The sequence below is a fragment of the Rhamphochromis longiceps genome, linkage group LG16 (genome assembly GCF_057381845.1).
Source record: "Rhamphochromis longiceps isolate RC_006_pf linkage group LG16, R_longiceps_female_GT1.1, whole genome shotgun sequence".
NCBI lineage: Eukaryota > Metazoa > Chordata > Actinopteri > Cichliformes > Cichlidae > Rhamphochromis > Rhamphochromis longiceps.
In genome coordinates this window covers 17832808-17860452 of record NC_140572.1, presented here as the reverse complement: position 1 = coordinate 17860452, position 27645 = coordinate 17832808, and the positions used below count along the sequence as shown (strand labels likewise).

The 27645-nt window shown below is 40.1% G+C and overlaps 1 protein-coding gene across 3 annotated transcripts in view; it reads right to left on the bottom strand.

The window, feature by feature from the left end:
- The window catches only part of il1rapl1a (interleukin 1 receptor accessory protein-like 1a), a 173354-nt gene extending 147177 nt beyond the window's left edge, over window positions 1-26177 (bottom strand). For 2 of the 3 annotated variants that reach the window (XM_085385188.1, XM_085385189.1), the window contains exons 1-2: window positions 6611-6804; window positions 3528-3629 (exon numbers count right to left, since the gene is read on the bottom strand). In XM_085385188.1, coding sequence (XP_085241314.1) covers window positions 3528-3629; window positions 6611-6626 — 118 coding nt within the window. In that variant the 5' untranslated portion in view covers window positions 6627-6804. Of the gene's footprint in view, window positions 1-3527; window positions 3630-6610; window positions 6805-25403 lie in introns of those variants that run through there. The other variant, XM_085385190.1, reaches the window with a different exon arrangement.
- Window positions 26178-27645: the final 1468 nt, after the last annotated feature.

The following is a 27645-nucleotide window of genomic DNA, read 5'->3' as shown; positions in this document are numbered from 1 at the left end:
GTTTACCGCCATCAATAATTGACCGAAGGACCCAGAGGAATACGTGATTGACCGGATGTGTTATCCTGACTCTGATCTATGCCAAAATCCTCCACAGACCAAATCATACAAACACACAGGTACTAGTGTATGTGGATAGGGTCATACAAAACGGACACACAAGCAAAAACATGGAGTCAACCAATTTCAACTTAGTCACTCACTGACTGACTGTACTCTAAGCAGAACAGAGAACATAATTACAAATCTTATTTGTAATTATGTACAAGACAGAAAAATGATTGATAATAATAACACAGAAAAAATATTTGTTGTGCACTTACAAAACTGATTTAAGGATCAAATTAACGACTGAAATTCATTTACCCTACTGTCTAACATTCATTTTTTAAACAACATTTAAACAATGGCTTTGTGGGCGTGGTTTATCCAGTCAAAGATGAATGGTGGAACATATCACTAGCAATGCATAAGTGCTCTCACCTTGACCTACAAGGTATACTTTGAATGTCTGAGACACTGGCTGTATTTTGAATAGACTATTTTATTATCATTTTCATACTCATTTGCATGTAAGGAAGGTCACCACTTGTACGAGGCCAAGCACCACTTTTACATGTTATTGATCTAAAGTTTAGTGTAGTTTAATGGCCGCATTTACCAATGCCTTTAATGCAACACTGCCGTAAAAGAATGTACCATTTTTATCATTTTTATTCTGCATACTCATAAAATATGCATCGTATATTTTCAAGGGGTGTTTAGAAAGCTGATCTTATTTTCCCTGCCTATTTCCATCAGAGATGTTCAACAGCCATTGTGTGGGTCTGCATTGAAGTAATGCTCTCCTGTTAATTGTGGGAGTGTAGTAGTTTAGTGTCATCTATTTAAACGGTCATGATCAGTTGTTATCACTCCCATAGATATTGCTAATAGGTACTTTTCTACTGGTAGGTTGCGACAGGGGTATTTAATAGTGGAAATCTTGTATAATGTTGATGGTGGCAGCACATAAATGAGATGATATACGAGACACAGTGCCCTATAGTTGATTAGTTAAGTAGGTATAGTTGATACACTGGCTTTACGACACCAGTTTTACACCTAAATTATCACAATGTGTAATACAGAGCTTCTGGTCAATGAGCAGGTAAAGGACAGCACCTATGCTATCCATATTAATGTGGTATTGAGCCATTTAAAGGGTTGATGACATTCAAATCCAGTTTGGGAGAACCCAGATGCTCAGTCTGAAGGAACAGAGATCCATAGACAATTAATCAATGAGATGCATAATTCATACAAGTTAACACAATGGCACGTTTAACCAACGAGCAGACACAATTTTCTTACATGACCTTCATAAATGTATTTTGATTAACTTTTCTTGTAGAATTTAAAAAATGTGAACAATCCACCAGGACACAACAGCAGTCAAGTTAAAATATTCTCACTATCAAAATGGTAAAATCATTATTTTGAATAGACTGTGCATACCTGTGCTGACACTATAACAAGTGTACTTATGTGGAGTGGTTTTTCAATTAACACATTTTTATTGAGTGAAATGATTCAATTCTGAGAACGGCCTAATTATGCATAAAATATATGCAAGTTATTAGATTGTTACTGTAGCCCATGCTGCCCCGTCAAGTCACATACTCCTATCAAAATCGTTTGAAGCTTTGTAAGATCACAAAAGACGCAGGGATAAGTAGTAGGATTTAAGAGTGTAATAACGGACTGAAACAGAAGATGGCAGCACTGCATGTACAAGGATGCCAGCTGCCGTTAAACCACGAAGAAGAAGAAGCTCTGTCCCAGAATCAGTGTTGCCAACTTAGCGACTTTGTCGCTATATTTAGCGAGTTTTCAAAAAAGACGTGAAAGCGCGTGTCACTTTTACTCTTAACAAGCAGCGGGTGCTGTAACGCAGTCAGTTCTTCTTTTACTCTTTTACTCTTATGTTGTTTTGTGGATCACAAGGTTTAAAACTACTTATAAACACACACACAAAGTAACTCCACCAGAGTGCCTATTTCGGGTCACTTTTGCCGGTCCAAGCCCGGGTAAAGGAGCAGGGTTGGAATTGTGACATTAAAAAAAAACAATAATTGCTAAAAGAAATTTAATTTGTAGTTCTAAATAAACTCTAAATGCATTTAGGATGTTTTTTACTCACTTTATGTCTCTTCCACGATGTTATTTCTCTCTCCAACAACATAGGTTACAATTAGATTAGCATGACCAATTATGCAAATTAGGCGATGACGTCATTTAGCGACTTCTAGCGACTTTTAGGACAACCAATAGCGATTTTCCTTACTGAGGAGTTGGCAACACTGCCCAGAATCCATAGCGCAGCCCAGCTCAGTTTCCAACAATGGCGGCAGCTAGTTAGTTTTAATGTTACTCTTATTATTCTTTCTGGGTCACAAAATAAACGTTTAACATATTTTCAGGCGAGAATGTAGCTGTGGAAACCTCAAATATCTGCTCAGTTTATCAAGACACCACATATTTTCAAAAGCGCTCCGACGTTTTCGGAGACGTCTGTTACCCACTAGCTCGATAGCGAGCCGGGGGCAAGGCTTACTAGACCCGGTGAGAACACCGGACTCCCAGCAAATCGTTTTCAAACCCACTGCCGTCTTTCGCTACTCAGGTTAAACATATATAAGTCACTTAGATAACTTAAAAATGTTATTGTTTGGCCTTTTTTAGTATTTTATTTGTTCTTGAGTAAATCGGTTTGGCTGAGATTAAAGTTATAGTTTTTACACAGCTGAATAAACATCAAGCAGACAGCTGATTATCAGAAGTGTGAGATGTTTGAGAATATACTCCGGTGTAGCAAGGAGTTTATTAAACTTCACCAACACAAACTGCAAATTTCATTAAAATGTAATAAACTATCATCTTGTCTTTATTTTTAGTTAGCACAGACCTTAAACACTTAAAGCTGTAAGCTAATGATAGTTATATAAGAGCAGATGCTGCTGGTGCAATAAGCTGTAGTTTTACGTCCAATGGATGATGATCTGATTAGTCGACTAATCGCAAAAATAATCGGTGACTAGTCGACTATCAAAATAATCGTTTGTGGCAGCCCTACTCCTCACCTTAGAGACAAATACAAAAAAATAAAAGCAGGAACTGCTTTCCATTGTTAGATTCTTAGCAATTACCTATCTATTACCAGTTTTTGACAACTGCAGAATTAAGTGGTGGATTATTTTCAATTATTATCAAGAAACAATACATTTTCACAGGCTGAACACAGTCTAATAGTCATAATAACTGCAACATAAATTCTCGAATATTGATATTTAGCACCGACAGAACTTAACAAACAACTACACAAAACAATTTAATCATAAAAATTGACTATAAGTCTTCAAATTAAATCAGCCAGTGGCGCCAACCATTAATATTAGCAGTTGTAAACATTGGAGTCTACTCACACACATGCATGAAAACAGCGACACAGAGGCTGTGCATGCACATAAGAAATAGGAGTAAAATACCTGAGCCTCTCTTAGAGACCACCTTTACACTCTTGGACAGGGTGATGTACAGCAGGATCATCAGAGGGCTGGGAGGTCTCATCTTCCCCCCGTCCTCACAGCCTAAAAAGAGCGAAGGAGGGAGAATAGGGATGGCAGGAGAGAGAGAAAGAGCCATCAGTCACTGCCATTACATGAGATCAAGTACCTCTTTGTACTACTAGACAAGAGTAAGTGTCAGTGCAGAGGGATGTTCTGCAAAAACTAAAGAGAGCGTGCACACACACACACTTTTGTGCAAATATTTGCACACCAACTTAAACATACTCACACACTTAAATCAACGTACCAATTTCCACATTCCCCTGGGGGGGGGTCATTCTTGATTTTCTTTCGTGGTTGAAATTCAGACGAGTTATCATTAAAGGGATATATTTTATGAAACACCATTCCATAAGATGCTGACAAATCAATAAAGAAATAATTACATATGTAAGAACGACCAGTTTAATCGCCATTTTCATTAAAAACCGAGAGGGTTGGGAGGAGGTGGGAGCTTAAGGCAATTTAAAATGATTACCTTCTGACTCAAAGTGATGTAGGAAATATCCCACCTATACCCCTTATATCGACGCTTATTATATTAATTAATGGAGGTGACTCGCTCTCTACCTCTCATCTTCTCTGAGTAAATGACATAATCTAACATGTAGTAATTACCCCTTAATAGCCAGGTCCTGAAATAGTGCTACAGCTGTTGTATAAATTTAAAAAGAAACTGTTTATTAGCTTAAAGGTTATACTCATGCCAATATTCATCTATGTAATAAATTTTTCGAGACATCAAACAAGAATCACAATTGGGAAGTAAATTAGTTACCATTTGACCTGTTAGCATCACCCAATTTGCCACTGACATGTTTAGGATTAGGATAATCTTAAGACCCCCTTTTTGCATGCCTAAATATGAATGCTTACAGAACTGTGGTAAACATGCAAGGTGCAAAATAGAGTGCATTTGCATGGTCTCGAAATGTGTTTGTTTAGCTTCTGGCTAAAACATAATTTGACTCAAACCCCCAGCAAGCTGCTGCTGACCTGATAGCTGTTAGGAGGATGACATTTTGGACAAGAAAGCCTTGTTTAAATTATAATGAAATTATAATTTCCTTAAGATCAACATTGTTTTAGACCAGAAACAAAAGCTTCTAAAGTGTCTCCTATTTCCATTCGTTTTAGGCTTTTTAATGGCATGACATAAGATAAAACATATTGATGAACCGTTAATGAAATGTTACTGAAATATAAAGGAGCTTATGCCTTATTTTAAGTCTAGTGCTAAGTTAGCCAGCTGCTGGCTTCTGCTTCCCTATTACTATGTCTGACTCATGGCAAGAATGTGAAATCTAATTCCCAAAATGCTCAATTTCTTTCACGTCTAAGATTTTTTATTTTTTTTATTCCTTGCTAGTTCCTTTTTCCTATGTTTTATCCAAAGGTAGACAGAAATCCCTCGTGTTGTTTCTTTTGAAGCACGGATAACAAAGGAGGGGCGAGAGTTAACTCCGTGGTGCAAAGAAACTCTTATATCTACTTGTGTAGGAGTATGTCTTTAGTACCAGATAACCAAAATTCTTTAGGACAGGATGGGAAGATTGAGCAATAGCTCGATAATGTTTCTTTCAATCAAACTGCATAGAAATGAAGAAAACAACACACACAGAACTGACCCAATGAACCTGAAATGAAAAGATAGGCTCTTTGAAGACAAAAAATAAGAGAGACAGAGCCAGGAGGGACCTTGGAATCCACAGCTAGTCACGTGCCCTGCAGATTAGCATAGCTAATGAAAGGGGCCTCTCTCAGCGTGTGTTTACACGACACTCACAGCTCCTACTTTAAAAAAGAGCTCTTTCTCTGCTCCTCAATCACATTCTGCTAGGAAACAACTCTCAGTCAATAAACACCATTATGCCAATAAAATTCCTGTGAAACACCACAGCTGATTTGCTCCTCCTTTTTTTGTTTCTTTAATAGCAATAAGCTGGAGAGTTGTGAATGTGTGTTTTTAGCCTCAGCTCTAACTCCATGATGGTTTATGGTTATGTAATCACCTATCCGAAATATATCCCCAGACTATAGTAGTCTTAATGACTTTATACCTCTTTAAAGATAAACTTATTCCACAACTAATGCAGCGGTACTGTTTAAGTTTAAAACAGCAAGGGAGACGAAGCTAAAAAATAAACAAAAAAGGTAAAAAACTGAAAAGTCAAGGGACCACATGCACAGAGAAAGATTTCAATACTGTCACGGCGTGGTAGTTTATTTACATACTGTACCTTTCTTTTTTCTACTCTATAGTTAGCTTGCTGTCTCTCTTTCGTTTTGTGTCCTCACTGTATTTCTGCGGTCTGCAGTCATGTGATCAGCTTGGTATTCAGTGTTAAAGCATTCTGCTATATCAACTGTCATGGAGGCTAAAATGAGCACCATGTAACCATAAAATGATCAGTTTAACTCTGGTCTCTATCGTCCCATAATTCCTTTTTTTTTTCTTTTTTTTTTGTGTCCCGTTTGGATCTTTAGCCATCAGAATTGTTGTCTTAAGGCCAAGAAAGATGCCAAGCGGATTTATTTTACCAAGTGGATCATCATGGCCTTGCCATATTGGTCCATTTGATTGACCTTTATTATAATTATGAATTTATTTTATTTTCAGTTCCTACAAACGGGACAGACATGACTGGGGGATAGGACAGGGAGAAAGAATGAAAGAAAGAGAGGGAGAGAAAGAAAACCAAAGGGGAGAAGAGACGGTGAGAAGGGGGGAAGAAAAAAAAAAACAAAAAAAAAAAAAAAAACACCTGGGTCACCTGTATGGAGAAAAAAAACAGAAGAGAAAGCAAACAACAAAGAGCAACATAATAAAAAAAACGGCACCATCACAATAAACTAGCTAGCAGTAAATATCAGTAGATACTAAGTAATAAACGATATTGTGCAGCACGCAAGATAGACAGTGCACAATGTGCTTTGAGGCAGCAGCCAAGAAAGCTGTAGTCCGCGTCTGTGAATACCCGTGTGTACACCTGTGTGTATACCTGTGTGGATCAGCATGCTTGCATTCCAAAGGTTTCTCCATGTAACGATCTGCTAGGGAGTGTGGGGAGCCACAGCCCCGTCCCCCAGGGTATGAAGCAGGTATGGAGGAGATCAAAACTCCAGACATCCAGAGGCCCCCAGAACACAAGAGACCAAGGAAGACCAACAGAGGGGCAGCTGCGCCACTGTTCCAGTAAGAGCTGAGGAGAGTCCCAGATGAGGGCTCACTCAGCAGCCGCGGAGCAGAAGCCAGGGGGAGTTGCAGTGACGCGCCCGTGAGCTCCGCCGGCAGCCAGCTGTGCCTGAGTGACCGAGCCCCAGGCTGAGAGGCCGGGGGCACCCCACCTCCGAAGTGGCCCGAGCGAGCCCCAGGCTCCAGGCCCTGATAAGCAGCCGCCAAGGAGTGAGCCGGTGTGTACCCGGACGCCCACCCCCAGACACAAAGAACCACCCATAATTCCTGTTAATATTTTTGCTTTAAGCTCTCAATCGTTGGCATCGGGCACAAAAAAGAAAACAAAACCGTAATTAGTTGTAAAAAGTTGATTCACTAAACAAAACGATTGGCAGGCGGGTTTGTGCAGTATGGGGAGGTGCCCCTCCGTTACAGCCTAATTCAACAGAACAATGTTAGTGACCCTGCTCTGAATCCCGGTCGCGTTACGCCTTCACAATCTCAGTTTGGGCCTTGCCAGCCATGACATCACCAGCCTGCTATCCTCACACACAGAGAAGGATTGTGCATTTCACATGCAGCCCCTAACAAACCATACAAACACCCAAAACCCACCTCATTTCCTGTCACCTCTGTTTAACCCAACACAAAAGAGCTAAAAAAGGAACTTAAAAACAAGAACGGTCCACAGGACAGATTCTCAGCGTGCTTTTTAGGACAGACTGAGGACTGAGTGAAACTACACACATTAGACATCCGCATGTAAACTCAGTAAAGCAGCTCTTTGACTACCTTAGTGTAGACTCTATTAAATGTTTTTGCAATCCTCGACGCTTCATTCATCATTTTATGATGCTCAGTGGAAACGTACACCATAACACTTTTATGGTTAGTGTCCCAAAACAAAGAAAGTTTGAGTTTGACTTAAACATACAATGTAAACATTTCTTAGCCTGACCGACTTCTTCTGAATGTATTAAGCTATATAACATCCAGGACAAGAAAAAAGCTCGAAAGGTAATTTCAAAGTGCCCAATAAAAAACGTTTCATGGTTTTAAAAATTAAAAATATATAAAAGTACAGCATGTAAGTGAATCACAATATGTACTATCCGTTTATTCTAATATGACACTGCTCTGTTGCTTGTATAGTTAAGAGCCAAGCTTTTTCTCTGAGGCGTCAGGAGCAGGTGTGTTTGAGGAGGCACACACAGAGGCATGGCGTGAGATCCACGCTTCAGCGATGCATGAAGCATGCACACATCATCACCCACAGTAGCACACATGCCGTTTGCCTGCTGTTTTTTACCAGAAAATGAGGTGCATGGCCCACCACCTTCTGACTCACCCCTGACAAAGTAGCAGAGGAATTTAGTGTCTGTTGCCATTGTTACGGGACTGTATCTTACGGGATAGCAATATCTCCTCCCAAATTCAATTATCACCTCAGGCTATTGGTTGCTAACACACCCCCATTGTTCTGTTCATGTTGTCTATGTGTGTGTGCGTGTGTGCTTCCATCAGACCTGAGTATGTTATTCTCATTTCCAATTTTTTCTTATCTCTCAAGGCAGTGCACACAAATTCACGTAATTACAGGCCAAAAACACCTTGCTGATATAGGATGAAGTTATGCCATCTTAAGAGAGAGAAGGAAAACGCCGCCATCTTGGCATAGAAAGCCATGGGTGATTGATCATGTGATTTAGAGATTTAATCTAATTTGAAGGCAGAGCACGCTGTGGTCTTAGGTAAAGTACATCATAAGACGTGACTCTGACCAAATCTTGTTGCGTCCGTGGAGTTATGGAGTTATCCCCGCTGCTTCCCTTTAGCTCTAACTTCTACATTATGGCGTCTACTGTTTCTAATATAACAAAATAGACGGTCCAAGTGAAAATGTGAAACAGATAACATATGTAAAAGTGAACATTTAAAGAGGCAAATTTAACCCTGACTATTTATCCAACAAGGTATGACGTTGATTACGACGAGTTCTTCAAGAAAGAGCACAGGGGTCTCTCATTAGCGGTCTCTGCTAAGTCCAGGTAGGACAATTTATTCTCAGGAATAGATGATGAGTGTATCCCACTGCTGCAAATACAAGGGTTTAATCCTTCACACACACACACACACACACACACACACACACACACACACACACACACACACACACACACACACACACACACACACACAAACAGGCCAAGTGCTTTTTGATCAATATTACATGAGTAATAACTGCGTAATATTAAATGAGATTTCTTATCTGTATACAGATCATAACCCTGATGTTGTGTATGGAAATGTGTGCATACATATATATATATATGTGGTATTTGTATACCACCATCTATTCTATAAAACTCTGCATTATTTATGAGCATCACCAGCCAGTGACTGTAAAATTACCTTTGAAGCTACCCTCTTAGAGATAAATAAACTGACTGACATTACTGATAACAGGAAGCAGGTTCAACACTGAATTCAATTAAATTAAAGAGAAAGTCTAAATTATTTAAAAAATGAACGTGAATTTGTGTGCAAATGCAGCTCTCTAACTTTCATCGTTATTTCTCTTCATCTGTAGATTTAGCTACGCTAACATCAAATGCGACACCAGCAAGCAGAGCAGCCAGATGAAGATGAACAAGACAAGCACAACTGAATGAGTCATAGGTGTTTCTATGTGTCACTGTGTCAAAGAGATTCATGCTGGGATAGCTAGTAAATGGCACAGCATACTGTAACTATGCTTACTGTATGTTTACCTGTTCCTCATGTTGCTCAATGTGGCATCTGCGCGCACATGTGTGTTTGCTCTGCTGTTTGCCAGATGTGTCACAGTGTGAGTCAGGCCCCATGAGCGGCATTGTGCAGTTGTAATGTGAATCACTGCCACGGAATAAAAAATAAGCTCGGTGGTACACTGGGTGAGCTTTCGTTGAAACACATTTGACCGCTTTTGACCATGACCAGCCCTCGTTAATCTCCAGAGGCTGGCCATAGGTGGTTAGAGCTAACGAGCAAGGTGCTGTGAGCTATGCCCTGCCTCAGTCCCAACACGCACCTCTTCACTGAGTGAGATTAATTACCACACGATCCTGAGCCAATCCACACCCCTGCTGTTCTCTGAACTTCGAACATAAACACACGGAGACTGCACATGCACGTAAAAAGCACATTCAAGCACATAAAATGCAGTGCTGTGTATATAATTAATTAGAAGAGCTTCAAGGCAAACTAAAGCCGTTTGCTCATGATCGGTCAAGAGTAAAGGCCGTGGGTTGTTGAGGTCTGACTTCACACACATTCCACCAGCAGAGAAGCATTTTCCTGCAGTTGTTGATTGCTTTCAGCCAGGTCTCCCATGCCCAGGCCATTGTCAGCTGTCCAAGGATGACTGGCCACAGAGACGCCCTTATGCTTCTAGTCAATGCTGCCTTTGATGGAGAGCAGGGGCCAACGCTCTCCTCACCCATTTAGTGTACACACCCCACTGGGGCTGCTGGACCACAACTGACACGCAGGTAGACTAAAAACACTGGCAAATGCAAGCACACCACTTCCACAGAATGGTAAACAAACTGGGGTGTGCACACAAACATAGAACATTTTAAATATGGATGAATGTTGTGCCTTATATTTTGATGTGATATTTGACAAGTTTCATCTAAAGCACTTTTTACTCTGCACCATAGACTGGCAATCTGTCCAGGTTGTGGATGGATGGGTGGCTATTATATTATTCTGATTTGCTATTGCTCTAATTGCTACATTGCAAGAACAAGCTCAAATGTGCACAGTTTGTTCTGGCATCAGTGAAGATTCAGCGCAGTTCAGTGAACTCTGTAGGCGTTATGTTATATTTAACATATTCTTTCCTCATTGCAAACATGGGTTTTTTTTAGTTTATAATAGTAAATATGCATGCTGAAATGTAAAGCAATTATCAGTAACTCTTTCAAAACAGTACACTGTTAAATCTATTTTACAAATTAAAAAAAAGCAACAAATGGTGACTTAATGCCAATGAGGCATGTCATGTTTAATCTATATAAATGCATATCTGTATACAACAATGGAGAATTTGTAGCCAGGGGACAAGATATTTGATATATCATGTTTGGTTTCTATTTACAGTCTTCTTATAGTCCAAGTTTTACAAACCAGTTGCTGCATGGTTAGCTGCATGTGGTTAGCGAAGAGCCAAGGGCAGAATGAATTTGCCAAAGTGCAACTATTAACTGTACTCAAAAGAGAATTAAGGTTTTTCTTTCTTCTTTTTTTTCATTTTAATTAGCTTTTAAGAATTTTTTTCCGTTGATAAAAAAAAAAGTGACTGGGGCACAGAGGAGAAGGTCTTGGCCCGGCTACCCCAGAGGCATAGTCAGCAGATTAGCTGATATGTTCCCAGGTTGCAAAAGATCTAAAACACAATAGGACACTAACCTGGTAACTGGCCGGCTTAAAAGGGACTTTTAACTGGAATAAGATCCCTCTAGTCCGCATGTAAGGAATTAATAAAGTTCTTCATATTATTATTATTATTATTATTATTGTATAATCAACACAAAAATATACAGTTATTATATACACATTTTAATTTACACATCAATTTCTCATGATACCTGAGTCATGTAGCCAGGCAACAGCAATAGATTCTAGTCAAGTACCTGCTAAATTGTATCCTCTCATCAACTTAAGTGAATAAAAATATCCCCAAATGGTTATTGATTTGCTTAAATTGATTCTGATTTTTTTAGGCATGGAGCATAATATCCTTCATCTGCCAAACTGCAGTCTGATATTGACATCTGAAGTTAGAGGACATCCAAGTATATCTTAAAGTGTCAACACACTTGCCTAAAAGTGCGACAACTCAAACAAAACACTTTCTCCTCTAGGTAAAAGACTTTGAGAATTATGAGAGAGAGACAGTCATAGAAAATTTTCTCAAATTCAGGTTTTTTTCTCTGTTTCTCAGTGTGAAAAACAAAAGTGTGAAGGAAAACATGCAAGTTGGGACTCTATTACACAATCCAGGCATGTATAGTAATGATGGTTCAGTTCCAAATAAGCGAGGTGCTGCTTTTGTGCATGCTGGTTCACTGTCATGAACTATGGGGACAATTAATGGAAGTGAGGGATTGTTAATTCCACCTGTGCTCTCTTGACTGTGACAAGATAAAACGTCTGTCATGAAAAAGGTTTGCCACAGAAGCTTTCAGGGAAACTTTCAAACCGAGACAGAAAATGAGGACTTTGATTGGATCTGCACGCTTCAGCTGCCTGACAGACATGCAGCTGCTGTACGTGCAGCGTGCCCGATGAGGAATCAGCAGCCACTGCAGTAGAAACACATCACCATATGTTGCAATTCCACAAAAACTAAGGCAGCGCTGGAAAGGTAAAAAGGTAGCTTGCAGCGCGGGAAAAAAGACTATACATTTGCTATATTCCCATCCTATCTTGCTTTTGATTGTGACATGGGGTGTAGAGAGGCATTGCAGTCGTTTAAAAAGACTGTATATGTCTATTTTTTTCCCTTTAAAACAAAGCTCCTTGAGGAAAGGAAATGCTGGCCTGAGCGGTTTTCACCTGGAATGTGCATTTACGATTTGGTATCCATGACAGTCTGTCCTATTGTCTGGAGAAGCCATCGTAGTAGCAATGGAGCCTAAACGAGGCCAATAATGGTTCTCTGCTCGGTCCCCAGAGTCCTGCCTGTTTAAAAATCGATTCTCTGCTTGACTAAGGACAGGCTGGGAATAGAGAGAACTAAAAGAAATGGAGAGGAAAGTGGAAGAAATAAGGAAGCGGGGGTTGAGAAGAATTACAACAGACAAGAAAGATACCTCCAATGAAAAATCCAACTGTAAGTTGCATAATCAATTGTATTTGGATCAGAGCATCATAAATTATAACAAGCATGCTGTTGCGAAAAACATTTCAAGAAACATCTAGCCGTGGTTGTTTTCCAGCATGCTCGTGTGTTTATCCTGCTATTTAAAAGTAATATCAAACACTTTTTATTAGAAGAACATCTTTTATGTGTACGTATGCAAGGTCTTCACAGCTGCATAAACATACACTTCATCTCCGTATAGTCCAGTGCACGGTTCAGTATTTTAACTGAAGTATAACTGAAGTAAAATGTGCATATCTAGTCTAGAAACCTTATTTTGTTTTAAATCTGTCAAAGTATTTTGAAACGTTTCCAGTTCGTTCTCTATGGAAGCCCTTTTCCGCCACAAAAAAGTATCGAAAACAAGTATCCATAACTCAAAATTTTGAGTTATTTTCTTGAAATTTCGAGAAACAAAACCTGAAATTTCGAGTTACTTTTCTCAAAATTTCAAGTTAATAACTCAAAATTTTGAGTTAGCTCTGCCAATCAGTAATCTACCTGAATTAGGTCACTTTCTTGTTACCCGGAAGCATATGGCGCAGAGTAACGCGCAGTCAAAACCTGATCGCAACAAATTGGCACTTTCGCGAGTACGTTTGCTGATAGTAACGCCATGTGATTCAGCTAATAACACATGGATTTCATCATTTTTGAAAATACTCAGCAATCTGTGCATTCATGACTGGATGTAATACCGGTAGCTTGGCTGTAGCATTTGTACCTGAGGGCTTCAGCTTCCAGGTAACAAGGAAATGACGTCATTCACGTAGATTACTGAAATGGCAGCGCTAACTCAAAATTTCGAGTTACTTTTCTCAAAATTTGGAGTTAATAAGTCGAAATTTGGAGTTAATAAGTCGAAATTTTGAGAAAAAAAGTTTAAATTTCGAGAAAATAACTCAAAATTTCGAGTTACGATCCTTTTTTTTGTGGCTTCCATAGTTCTCTGAATGGCATCTTGCCTTGATTTATATGCTTACTGGCCACTTTTTTAGATACACTGCTCATTAATGCAAAATCAGTCACATTGCAGGAACTCAAAGCAAAATTATAATAGAAACTGTTGATCAACTGAGGTTTTTTTCCACACAAAATCTCAGAGGAATGGTTCCAGCAATTTATTGACGTGGGAAGTAACAAAGTACAGATGCTTCATTACTGATATCTGTACTTTACTTGAGTATTTTTTTCTGACAACTTTTACTTGCTTTTACTGCACTTTAAAAAAAATATCTGTACTTTCTATTCCTTATATTTTCAAAACAGGCTCATTACTTTTGGTTTAGGGCATTTGAAGGGTTATTATTTCACTTCACTGCGAGCCTTCAAACGTCAAACCAATTTGAGCCTAAACAGTAACACCTGAAAGGCAGTCCTGTTCATGTATTAATCACCAGGGGATGACACATAACAACAGATGAAAGAGACAAAACTCTGTCTAAAAGTCAGGGTTTAAAGTGGGCCGATGTTTCAACTTATTTATTATTATTTTTATTCACAACATCGGACCGACTGCAGCTGTCCATAAGTTACGGTTACGGTACTTCAGCATTTAGCTAGCCCTACTGAAGAGGAGCAAACATAAAGTGAGTAACATTTTTTAAGTAAGTCATTTGCAACATTTCTATCAGCTCAAAAAACATCAGACGGCAGTGTGTTGCTAGCTTAAAGGTCCAGCTGCTATATTTCACAGGACGAGAAAAAAACGAGACTTAACTTCACTCCGCAATGGAGAAACAAAGACCAAGAAGGGAGGTCATATTTAAAGGTGAGGACTGCTCAGTGGTATTTGATAAACTGGAAAAGCTTACATGTAATTCCTCTTGCTTTAAAATCAGATATTGGGTCTGTACATGTGACATTTTTTTCATGTTGTGAAACTTGCTGCAAAACAACCTGTTGTAGACTAACTGTGCTATTTAAAGATTGCATGAAAAAGTCTGCAGGTTAGTGCAGGATAAACAGGGTAGTTTGCAGTACTGTGGTTATTCACAGTAAAGGACTGTGTGTGACCGGTGGACAGTGGCTGTGGTTTCATGGTCAGAGTTAGATTACATCAAGTATAGCAGGGATGAATTTGAAGTTAAGCTGATGTTGCTTAGCTTCATTCACTGAATTCCACCTTCATACTAACTTTATAGTGCCTAATATAAAGACAGCATAAACAATGTACTGTCTATCTGTATTGTGTAAATCCACAAAGAGCAGCAGGTCAGCTCATCCTTGCCTGTACATAAAGAAAGTCTACTGGAGAACACCCATTCAGAAGGTTTCAAGTGATAAGCTGCTTCCTCATCTCAACACAACCTTTAAAGAAATGTTTCCACTGATGTGAATGAATTCACGCTTTCAATTATTACAATATCAGCTATCAAAATGAAAATAACTGACTTTCCTCAGTCTAAATGGAACCAGATTGCACACCACAAAAACAAAAAAAGGAACTTACCAAGGTGTGAGTTACCAAAACTACTGGCAGTATGTCACAGTTGAACTTGTCTTGTTTCCTTGACTTTACAGCCTACAAAGAGCCTGAGGTACTGTCAGTTTTGACAGAGAAAGATATATGTGCAGCAGCATTAAGTGAACCAATGACAGCCGTCTGGGTGTTGCAGTAAAATACCTGCAGCCAACCAGACCTAAATACACACACAAAGGAGGTATCACACTGACTAGGGATGGATCAATGGATGGTATATGTTTAATTGAACATGCGCTCCCATTGTTATCTCTTGCTGTACACACCATCACTCTACCTTGTATTACCCCAGCTGTTTTATGTGAGCAATGCCCCATAAGCACATCTCAGTGACCTTCACTCTCTCGTCTATAGAATCCCAACATACTCACCTGACTGTCTCCACCTGGCCACAGTGCACTATATGATGCAATGGGACTCTAAAATCAATGTTTTGGATGCTAGACAATATTCAGCTAAACCAAAGTGGACATTGCACTCCTGTATACTTTTTGTTCTTTGTCTGAATGCACACATCCGGCATCCTTTTCTTTTTTCAAGAAAATAAGAGATTAATTACCATTATTTTATGCAAATGGTGCAGTGTTTTCAGATATAGTGATCCACATATCTAATAAAGCATGGAAATGTTTAGATCTGGCTTTTAAAAAAAAAAATCTGTTCAGGCTACTGGAAATTCAAGGTTGCCGTTAAAATTTAATATCTAGTATGTGCTCTCTCTAGTGATTCCTGAAGAGTATTTAAAATCCATGTTACAACCACACACACACACACACACACACACACACACACACACACACACACACACACACACACACACACACACACACACACACACACACACACACACACAGAGTTAGTAGCATTGATTGTTCTCTGACCACAGCTGTATCCATTCTATAGTGCTGTGCCTCTCTCCAAGAGGGGAAAGGGCCCTGTGGGGAGCACTCCGCTTATCTCAGATGGAATCTTATTACATGATTTATGTGAACTGAAACAGAAATTTAAGACAGGGTATTCTTATATGTGTGTTGGTACATGTGTCTATCCCTGCTGTGGGGTTATCTAGGTTTTGTCCAAGGAATAATGAATGGACTTTGTTGATTGCAGCTCCAGCCTGTAACTAGTCACAGCTCTTCACAGTCCATGTGTTCAACATCTTTTGAGTGGCATATTGTATTTTGGGTACATAATGCTGTCATATTACCATCACATGATAGCAAAGCATTAAAAACTGAGCCAGAAATGAGAAAGCATACCGGGGGAGCTGGGGTGAAAGTCCAGTCAGCTCTCTTTCTTTTATTTCCTTTTTTTTTTTGACACCCTGCAAGGCCCGGGCAGGCTGATCTGCACTGGTGTGTGGATGGAGGGAGAAAAGAGGGATGGGAGGAGGAGAGGCAGCAGGAGAAAGGGAGGGAGAGAGGGATGCATGGCAGGGGCTGCAGAACTAGGAGAAGTGCCAGATCACTGCTGGAGCCAAGAACAGGACTGACTCGGCCTGTGTGTGTGTGTGTCTCTATGTGTGTGCAGACACACACACACAAGCATATCCAGGATGAACAGACACATAGATGTCATTGACCTTCGACAAAACACACTGCAATGTCAGCTCCAACAAACACTAGTGGCTCTTCACTAAAACAACCCAGCTTCCTTTGTTTGTGTTTGTTTATTATGAGTTCTCTACATCCCAAAGTTTAAATCTTTGCTCATCATCTGACAAGGAAGCTGTTTGTTGCGCTAAGTTGCTGCCCCGTGTGTGCGTCTGTGTAAACTCAACTGGAAGACTGTTTTAAAGACCCTGGTGCCCACTCATTACTGACCAACAGCACTAATGGCCAGCATCCGGTGCACAATGTGAGCCCACATCAGAGACGGCTGCTCAGAACAGTGCAATATTTATGGCAGTCCCCACTCCCTGGGGTCTCATTGCACCATAACAGACCATTGCAGCTGACAAAACAACGGGGCAGAGCGTTTCAGCTTTAGGAAACAGTAGAAACACCTCGAGTTCTCTTTTCCTGTCTCGGCGTCTTTCTCTGTCTCCCCCATGCCAATTCTTGCATGACCTTGTCTGTTTTTGTCTTCCCATCTTTATAGCTCAGAGCTAGGGCCATCAGAGTGGATTTGAGAGGCAAGATGACAAGCCAAGCAGCAGAAAATTGACATAAAGTCACTCCTTCTCTTCCCCCCCCCCCACTGTCTATTTTTTGTGGGCCAGTCCACCGAGAGATCGCAGCTTACAATTACACTGTTGTGAGCAAATCTGATCTTGAACATTCGAACCACTTTCTTACAAGTACCTGCCAGCTCTGAGACTTCCAACATCCGTGTCTCTAAGGAGCGCTACAACTGTGATTCACTTTCCACACAAATTCTACAAAAGCAAAATGATTAAATTACACCTTTAAATACAATTTCATCAGACATCAAGACAAGTCAATTTGCCAGGCTTAATCTTGTGCGCGCCACTCTGTGTGAGCATTTCTCTGTTTTACATCCCTGCACTCCTTTCATTTATGTGCCCTGTATGAGCACACGTGTTGGAAGCGTTCACATTGCATATCTTACATGTTCACCCATGGGACACTGGTGAGATTTGCCCAGGACCAATGCAAAGTGACAGCTGAGAGATTGATTCCATTACAGGCGGTGTGGTCAACCCTCTGTATTTTATGGCAGGGCCAAAGGCAGCGTGCAAACAGTAAAAGAGAAACCTAATACGTTTAAAGTCAGGAATAGGATTTATTCAAGCATGTTCTCGTGACAGACATAATCATAAGGGAAATAATTAACAATGTCCAGACCGAGTTTCTTTTTTTATTGATGGAGACTGAGAGGGCAACACGTCCTTTTAGATCATATGATGAAAAAGATCATTTGTCGTTTTGCAAAATGATCCATATGAATGTTGTCTAATCTCTTCTATCGAGTCTTATTTTGGCTTCTGAGATGAAGTGTTTTTAGGTTTAGGGAAACTCAAACAGCTGGTTAAGTCTGAAACCAGATTGTGCTCATGGTTTAAAATCAAACCTTGGTTTTGCTCAAAGAGAGTGTTAAGAAAAAATAAAGGGTGAATGATTGCAATATAACATCTTCCCTAAAAGGTTTTGCACCACTATAACAAAGTCTAAATCCTTCAAACATTTGCATAGCCCCAATTCTTCCTCTTCTTTTTACAGAAACAACTAGTTTTACAGTTTTCTTAAATCCCTTAGACTTCTTCCTTAAATCCTAACATTTCCATCAAATATATGATTATAAAAGTAAAAACTGAAGCTAAAGCTAACATTTAAATAATAGTTTAAACATTCTGATAATCTGCCTTCATTCAGCTGATCAGATTTGATTGACAGCGTCCTGGAACACAATCTCACTCCAATTATTGCATTTTAATTAAAATGTTAGAAATCCTGATTGGCTCCATTATGGTCCAGCTCCCATCAAAAGAGAGAAAAAAGCCTAATCCAAAACACAATAAAGACTTTTTAAATGAAATAATAAAACTCTTTAAACTTCTATCTGGCAACAAATGTGCACTGATGTAGTCATAATATGTTTGGGGGTTAAGAGCTAAAATAAACTCCCCTGTAAATCTTCTTATGAAAATAGTCTTAAATAATTCATTTTTGGTGTTAAACCCTCCTGAAAGATCCAACCTTCAGGCACAATTAAAACCATCTACCTGTGCTAAGTTAGGGCTGTCTCAAGCCACAAAAACGCAGCTGACCCATCAGGGCATGAAGACTGGACCTTTCTGGGTGTCCTGTAGGGTCTGGCACTGGAACATTGGCAGGACTGGATCAACCCTTTGGACCCTGTGGATTACGGGGAGCGGCCTGCATGGATCAGGCTTTTTCAGGTGTATCTTGTAGGTGCTCTACGGGATTTTAGTTTGTAAGCTAAATGAACTACTTGGTCTCTTTTTTTGTGTTACTCATGTGCTAAGGGCAACACCAGAGCACTACATTGTAATGAGACGATCACTGATCACTTCACCTGCCAGTGGTTTTAATTTTGTGGCTGATTTATGTAGATATTTAATCAGCTTTCAAACTTGCATTCCAGCCTTCGAGCTTAAAGAGTATGGTTCTTTAGCAATTGAAAGCAAGTCTGTGTACCTCTCTTTAACTTTTATATATCCAAACCCCCACATCGCCACCCCTCAGTGACTGCTCTCTGCACATCAAGCCTCCAGATAATGCAGATTTTTTCCCCGTTTCCTTAAATAACTACCTGCCTTCCTCATTTTTTCTACCCCGTGTTCATCTCCTTCTCTGGTCGATTTAGAAGTACAGGCCATTTTCCATTAGTCTTCTCAATAAATGTCTAAACATAAAGGCATTTTTATCTGGTGAGCAAAGTGACTTGAAGGTACAAAATCGACACCACTTTAATCTAAATACTGTAAGAGCTGGCAGCTTATGCTTCCAAGTGACTGAATTTAAGAGCCAAGCTCTTGAAAGCAACCTTGACAGGCCTAACTTTGTTTACATTGACAGCTTTCAAAGTACAGTGAAAGTAAGAAGTTAAGTTTTCTAAAAATGTGTTCCTGAAAGAAACTTGAGGCAGACAGACCAAAGTTACAGTATGAAGGAAAGATGAGGGAATCAGTGAAGTGGGATCTGTGCCAAGTGCTGTGAGAGCGATAATGTTAGAGGTTATCAGAGAGGTGGTATCAGTACAGATGTTTAAGCATCCACTGTCAAGGATCCTGCAGTGAGCTGTATTACTGTCTTTCTGTTCTCTGATGTGAATGTTAAATTTTGCTTTTTCAGAGAAAGTAAAGAAAAAAGAATACTAATTTCAAAAACACACAATAACTTTATAATGAGGTCCATGATTAAGGGTGTAATTCCCCTACAATTAAATGAAATTTCAGTTTTTTATTTGATTATCTTCACTTGCAAATACATACTGGTAGTAGAATTAGGAGGTAACAGTTCAAATGAGTTTTTGCATAAAAGCAAACAATATTTCCCAGCCTACACAACCGTACTTTCAGGACTGCTGGAGTGGCTAAACTTCCTAATCTGATTGTATAATCATTGTTTTGCTGTCGACTAAGGACTTTTACTATTCACCTGTATAAAAATGTGATAAGGACTTTTCTTCATTTCCTATTTATAAAAAACAAAATCAACAAAATTTTTTTTTTTCTTTTGTTCTCGTAAAATACCTCAATTGCTGCACCGTCATTCTTGTTTATCTACCATTAAGGATTAGTACCAACTAAAAGCACCACATATATTTAAACTGCAATGATAATAAGGAAGGGTAAATGTGCTATGGTCCTCTTAAAAAAAACAAGTAAATGGAGTAAATAAAAAGCATTTTTAACAATTTTAACCTCAAATTTGATACATGCCTACTGAAAATCTTCATGAACTGGCAATGAAAATGCAACATGGATCAAATCTATTCATTTTTAAATAACCTTTACCCTTTTTTGCTTTTATAAGATTGTCCTGGGTAAAGAGGCAGCACCAGCTCAGCATTTGTTATGGTGGGAGAAACTGAAGCAACTGGAAAAAAATGGTATAATTACAAGAAAGGGCGTAAATGACTGACTGATAGAAAAACATTTGGCATTCTTAAAAACTGAGTACAACACTGCAGTTGCCCAGTTCGGCCATAGAACTAAAGATACTTGAATACCATGCTGTATTGTCTAGATGCATCAGTTTGGCCTCGTCATCCTTCACCACGCCCAAGTCGATATGAATGATAAATGAATTAATGCCATCTTGACTATTGTCATCTTACTGATATTTGATCTGGGAGTGCATTTTACAATGAAAATATATCAGAGGCAAAAATGTATATTCTAATGTGTCATAAATACTGTCAATATCTGTGATATTGTATCACATTATGTTTTATAGCATTTTCAAACCCCAGCCTCATTTTCTCCCTCCTTTTTCAAACACTTCATACACAATAACAGTGGATCATTTATAATAATATCACATAAATATATAAATTACTGCTCTTAAACTCCTCATGGGATTTGACATTACCAGTTAGACCTATGAGCAGGAATGTCATGAGTTCAAGCTGGAAGGTCTTCAAACCGGCATCTAAATGCCATTGTCCTAATTTGTGAGATGAAAACGTGATTTATTGTCCATGTATGGTTCCTTTGAAGGCTAGTTAATCAAGCAGTATTCTCTCTGAGATGTTTATTGTTCCTTTATTGTCAATCAATGTGACAGGAAGAAGATGGCTCTTTAAAACATGACCCTTCCCCCAGATATCAATTCCAATAGTCCAGTGACTAAAACAGCATGCAAGTACATGCGTGCATGTGCATGTGCGCACACTCCAGTGAGTGAATTAATGAATTGGCTCGCAACCTTTACTCAACCTTTTCTGCAGCAGGGACACAAATCACTGACCTGTCCTTTCTGCTGTGATGTGGCGATCTGAACGATTTCATCAGATAACAGACAGGCTAAAAGCTAAAAGCTTCCCTGACACCACTCTGTACGCTACATCTATGTGTTATTATGCTGTGATTTTGTGTGTGTAAGGATATAATTGAGCATTTTGAACCTTAGAGCCAATATGCCTCAAATGAATCCTCAGCTCCCACAACAAAATGATTATTCCTAAACAAACCGTGTTTAATCGACTGCGTGCCTCTGCGGCTCTCTCCATCTGGAGGATGCTGTGTGACAGCTTCCCTTAAATTACAAATATCAATCTGCCACAGTGGGAGCTCAGCTGCCAGTGGCCTCATGGGGGTCCACATCAAAGCAACCAGCCTTCAAAACAAAGCCATCAAAATGCTGCGCTCGCTAGACGCTTTGTTCTGAATCAACCATGTTCATCACCTGATCACAACTGTGGTAAATTGACCGAATATTTTGTGATAAAGAAACCTTCCAAAAAAAGAAAACCACAAAGAAAAAGAAAAAGAGCTAAACTGAGCTGCCTTCACCCAGGATGCTGACCTGAAGTTGGCCCAGTGTGTGGTTCTAGGTCAGCTCTGTGTGGCTCCACTGCTCATTCTTCCCCTACGGCAGGGACCGACAGACGCTAGCACCAAGGGCTCCCAATCTGCCGTGTGATCAGTGGGACTCTCCCTAAGCGTGTTCCCCCTCCTCATGACCGGCTGTCTGCCCCCGGCAACACTACCACTTACACTCCATCCACCCGCTTATTGATAAACTTCACTGCAGGATCGCCTTTGCTCCTAGGGAAAGCAATGGAACTGCAGGGTGGCCTAATTCAATCAGTGTTAGGGGAAAGCACACACGCCATTCATCACCAACGAAAGACCACTTCAGGAAGTCTGTACTAGCGATTCCCTCCATACCAGATGACCATTAACACGCAAACAAATTAGCTTGCCGTGGTCCCACTGGGCACTGATCAGCATGTCTTTCTTGAACTTGGTAGGGGTTATCAAGATTGTTATCACATAATGACATTTTGATACACTGATGTGAATATTATTAGTAATCACAGATAAACAGTACAGTCAATCATTCAGTGCACACTAGATGTCACAACACCCCCATCCGCACCAGAGATAATCGGATTTCCACTTGGGCTGTATATCAGCGCCACAACTGTGTTTATAACACATTTTAGCACCAAAGGTGTCGTAAGAGACTTTGTGTGCTTAGCTCTGTGGAATCCAAAAAGAAAATAAAGCAGGAGAAATGCTGTTTTTCCCCCAAGAATCATCAGTGTGTGAATGTGTGTGTGAATGGGTGGATGACTGGATATGTAAAGCGCTTTGGGGTCCTTAGGGACTAGTAAGGCGCTATATAAATACAGGCCATTTATTTATTTACCAAGAACACAATCATCTGTCTTATAAAGAAAGTACTTCATTTTTGGAAAAACTGATAAAACTGGCTTAAAAATAAAAGTTTTATTTGAAAGCATATTTTGTGTGTGTATGTGTTGCAAACATGAAAAGACTGAGAAGAGATTATTTCTTTGAAACTGACATTTTACAGTTACAGCACCATAGTGAGGCATAATTGCTCTTTGTGCCTGCTTTTAGTGTTGGGCTTATTTCTGGTGTCAATAGCTGTTATTTTCATTTAAAAAAAGAAAGAAAAACAATTGTTCACATGGCCAAGAGAAGCCCCACTTTATGGTGATCAGCTAATGGATTTTAACACCACTCAACAGACATGATGATGCCATTTAAAGCAAAGGCTGTGATCCTGTCCCAATCTATGATAGATAGATAGATAGATAGATAGATAGATAGATAGATAGATAGATAGATAGATAGATAGATAGATAGATAGATAGATAGATAGATAGATAGATAGATAGATAGATAGATAGATAGATAGATAGATAGATAGATGCAACATGTGTGTGTGTGACTCACTAGCTGTCCAAGTATTTAGCACACAAAATGTGACACAAGCCGAGGAGAGTTAGCCTACAGCAGCAACCGAACATTTCTGCCCAGAGTTGAACAAAGGAGCTGTCTGTTTCAGCACCACGGACAGTTCCTGTCATCTCTCCTATGACGAGGTGCTGCTGGCAAGCGCGACGGCCTGCCATTTTTATCTGCTGCACCGTGAAACATCAGACAGAAGTGACTTTACGAATTTATTAGCAAGGCCCCGTGCTCACACAAACTACACTGAAAATTCAGCGTGACGCGGAGACGGTTCAGTTTCACGACTTTTTTCGTTAACAGCGTGAATTGGAGATGAGGCTCACCTCAGTCCCACGGATGATATCGTCCCGGCCAACATCAATAGATAAAGGTTATCTGAAAAACTTCAAAAGTCAAAAAATTCTGCTCTGATTAACGATATATGACTCCGGCTTGGTGTCACCTCAAACTGCAGCCTGGCGACGAACCAGGCAGCACTGGTTGTTTGACAGCTAGACAAAGACTTTGGGGCTTAATACCAGCGTGTGCGTATTCAATTGAAGAACACGGTTGCAATGAGTCCAAGAGCCACTGACCACCCACAGTCTCTCCTCATATCTGCCTGTAGTGAGGTTTAAAACACACACACACACGTACAGAGCATGGCAAACAATAAATAAGACTGGCGATTCTTGATGTTTCCACTAGCGCTTAAATTGTTCAGACATTTATAATCCAGGCGCACTTCCAGAAATAGGATCATCATCTATCACTCATGTCCCTGCGTCATGCGTCGGTATTTGTACGTTTCCACCCAATGGGCCGTGCTGTTCGTCCCTCATGGGTAACTCGTACAGTAGGTCAAAATGGCAAGGAACCCAATCCGATTAAGCTGTCATTTCAATACGGTTACATTTGCGTAATGACGCGGATAAGCTTTGCTCGGGCAGTAAAATAATGACAGCATGTGCGCGAGCTTTGGCATTCAAATATGTCTCCAATTTAAGCTTTACAGCCTAAGTACAGTGACGCACTCTCTCTCACACATACACAGTCATTTCAAACTATCACTGAGAGTGTGTGGGTGTGCACGTGACACACACGAGAGAGAGAGAGAGAGAGAGAGAGAGAGAGAGAGAGAGCGCATAATAAGTTTTGTGTTTTTTTGAGGCTCTCTTTTGTGGCTAAATCATTGCCTCGGTACAACCAGCAGCCCATATCCCTCCATATAAAGACAGGATTGTGCATATAATAAGGCTTACTGGTAGACTGCCTTCAGGAAAAGCTGCTGCTTCGTTTACACCTTTATCTAAATCCTCTCCTTTGTGAGCTCCAGTGAGCCCGGCGGCCCGATGTATGAGACTGCACTGCAGAGGGTTTCTCCGGAATCTCCATGATTGAGCTCATGAGCAAACATATCGTGAGCCAAATACACAAAACAGGAACACTCATTCCCAAAAAAAGAAAAAACTAAACAAAAAAGGCAGGCACTGAGGTTGCCTCTCACAATGCGACGCATGTCTTTAGTTTAATTAATTATCTTTTGGCTTCCTGAATGTTTGAAGCCCTTTGTAATCTATATTCGAAGTCAATTACATCGTTTCCACAGCATGTGTTGAACTTCTCCCCTTAAAAGCTTTTGACTGACTCAGAGCTTTATAAAACTGATTTATATTAGCCTTTCTCCACCGGGTATTTTTTCTAGATTAACTACTGCAACTGTCCGACAGAACCACAGACCAGGGGCGATCAATCTGTGGTTGTAATATTAGAAGAGTCGGTTAAAATGAGGTCTGCGAACTTTATCAGATGGTCAGAAAAACCGTGTTATGTCGAAAAGCCAAAAAAAAGAAAAAAGAAAATTGGCCTACCTTCAACTCGATTCCAAAAATGGTACGATGCCGTTTGTCAGTCAGTGAGGAAGGCTTTGGACATCACAACTCCAGGTCAATGGAGAAAACAGGTTTCCATATAGTGTGTGCAAGCTCGTGATAGTCTGTGTTTCGGCGAGGTCACCCATTCAGCCGATCGTCCGGTTTAAATCCAAACAGAAGAATGGAGATTTTTGTCTCTGTCCTTTGGGGGAGAAGTGCGCCAAGTGCTCTCCTACGCAGATGTGACTTTGCGCGCTTGAAATAAAACGGATGATGGGTAGAAGAAGAAGAAAAAAATACGATTTTACTACAGCAAATAAAACATAACATCAAAACGAGTTGGGGCTAAGCTGTCAAACGACTAACCCCTCCGAAAAAAATATCTGACAGCTGACTTTTACGCAAATAGTGTTCGGTTAGCCTGCTAATCCTCTCCTGGGTGCTTGACCATCCTAGGCTCGCTGATTGGTGCGATCCCCACTCAGCCGCGGCGCGGTGGAGATGTGGAAAAGAAATGTATGGATATAATGGCCAGATCCGATGGGGGGGTTTCCTCCACAGCTCCTCTGTAGTTGCAATGCACACGACGAGAGGAATCGCTCCCTGGTCCTAGTGCACCACACACCGTCCCTGCTGTCTCCAACACATGCTGCACCTGCACTCTGGCACCATCATCGCAACTGAACGGCAAAATAGACGAGGGGATGGCGCGGGAGAGAAATTCCAGCAGACATCGATAACTCAATTCAAAGCGCCAAAGAAGAAGTGCAAAAAAATCCGCTCTTCACTTGTTGGAAGAGAGGAAAAGGTGGACAGGGTTAAGAAAGGGAAATACGGGGGTGGGAGGTGCGGAAAAGGAGAGATCAACAGGGAAGAGAGAAGGGACTTAAAACTGCATGCTTCAGCCTCACGCTGGAGAGGAGCTTGAAATAAAGTGCGAGTTCAAAGTATTATGTTGTCCGTTCAAATGGAAATATGAATTATAAACAGCCTACTGTTTAATCTTGTTATTACTTTGTTTTGCGGCTGCGATTAAAAGGAGTTATCCGGACACCTGTCGAATTTGAAACACCGACATCACAATCTCAGAGACATCAGGGAGCTTCTAGGCTACACGCTGCCTTCTTTTATAACATCCTTATTTACAACAGTTTGAAGTCTGACTGAAATTAGAAAATATTGACCTCTTTATGTTAGTGAGCAGCTCTATTTTCTATATCTTTATTATCTCCCCGGTTTCTGTTAAAAACCAAAAGGTAGGTGGAGGCTGAAGAAATACAGTTTGTTGGTTTTGCAGTAAAGTACCATCTTCAGCTTTTACATTCATGTTTTTTCTGATGGACTTGTTTTCAGAAACCTGTGAAATCTACATGAGGCAATAATGTTGTCATTGCGTCATGCAGTTCTAAGCAAAGACACACTGGTGAACAGCTAGACAACAATATACACAACAACAGAGGGAATGTTTCTAATTGAGTAATGAACTTTAGCTTGAAGATTAGTCCACTAAGCAAACACCACACATTAATCAGAATCGTGTAAGCTTCACTGTGAAAGTCACTTAGAAGTTAGTTCATTCTTTGGCAACCATGCTACCAAGAAACTGCCAGCAAATAACAAGATTTCTCTAAGTTTGTTGGACTAAACTTGTTCTCAGGTCTGGATATATAGACTTTGCTTGATTGGCAACTCTCTGACTCATCTGTTAGTTTGTTACATCCATTTTGTCAGGACAAATTACACCTTTTCAGCATCTTATCGGTACCTGGACTGTAGTTATGCCACACACTACGTCTGCCCACATTTAACACCAGCATGTAATCCAGCAGAATACATGAAAACACCTGTGTGGGTGTACAAATCCAATAGAGAATGATTCAGTTCTTGTACTCATCTCCAATTTTGGGTTAGCATGAGCCATCAGTGGTGATGAGACACATCCTACTAATTCATGTAATAGCGGTCTGAAAAAGAAAAAAAAGTCTCAGCTCAGCTGAAATCTCACAGCCAAATGCACACTCAGTGGTGAATTGTTGTTGAATTGTTTGCTCTGTGTGCAATATTTAACACTTTACCCGCTGTCTCCCTCGCACCATTCTGTGCGAATGCCTTCTATTTTAAGCTGGTTTGACATTTTTGCTGGATAAAAATGCTCGTGGTATATTTTTTCTATGTATTTGTTTTTATGGTAAATGATTAATCAGAGAGTTCAGATCAGATCAAAGCCAGGATGAAACCA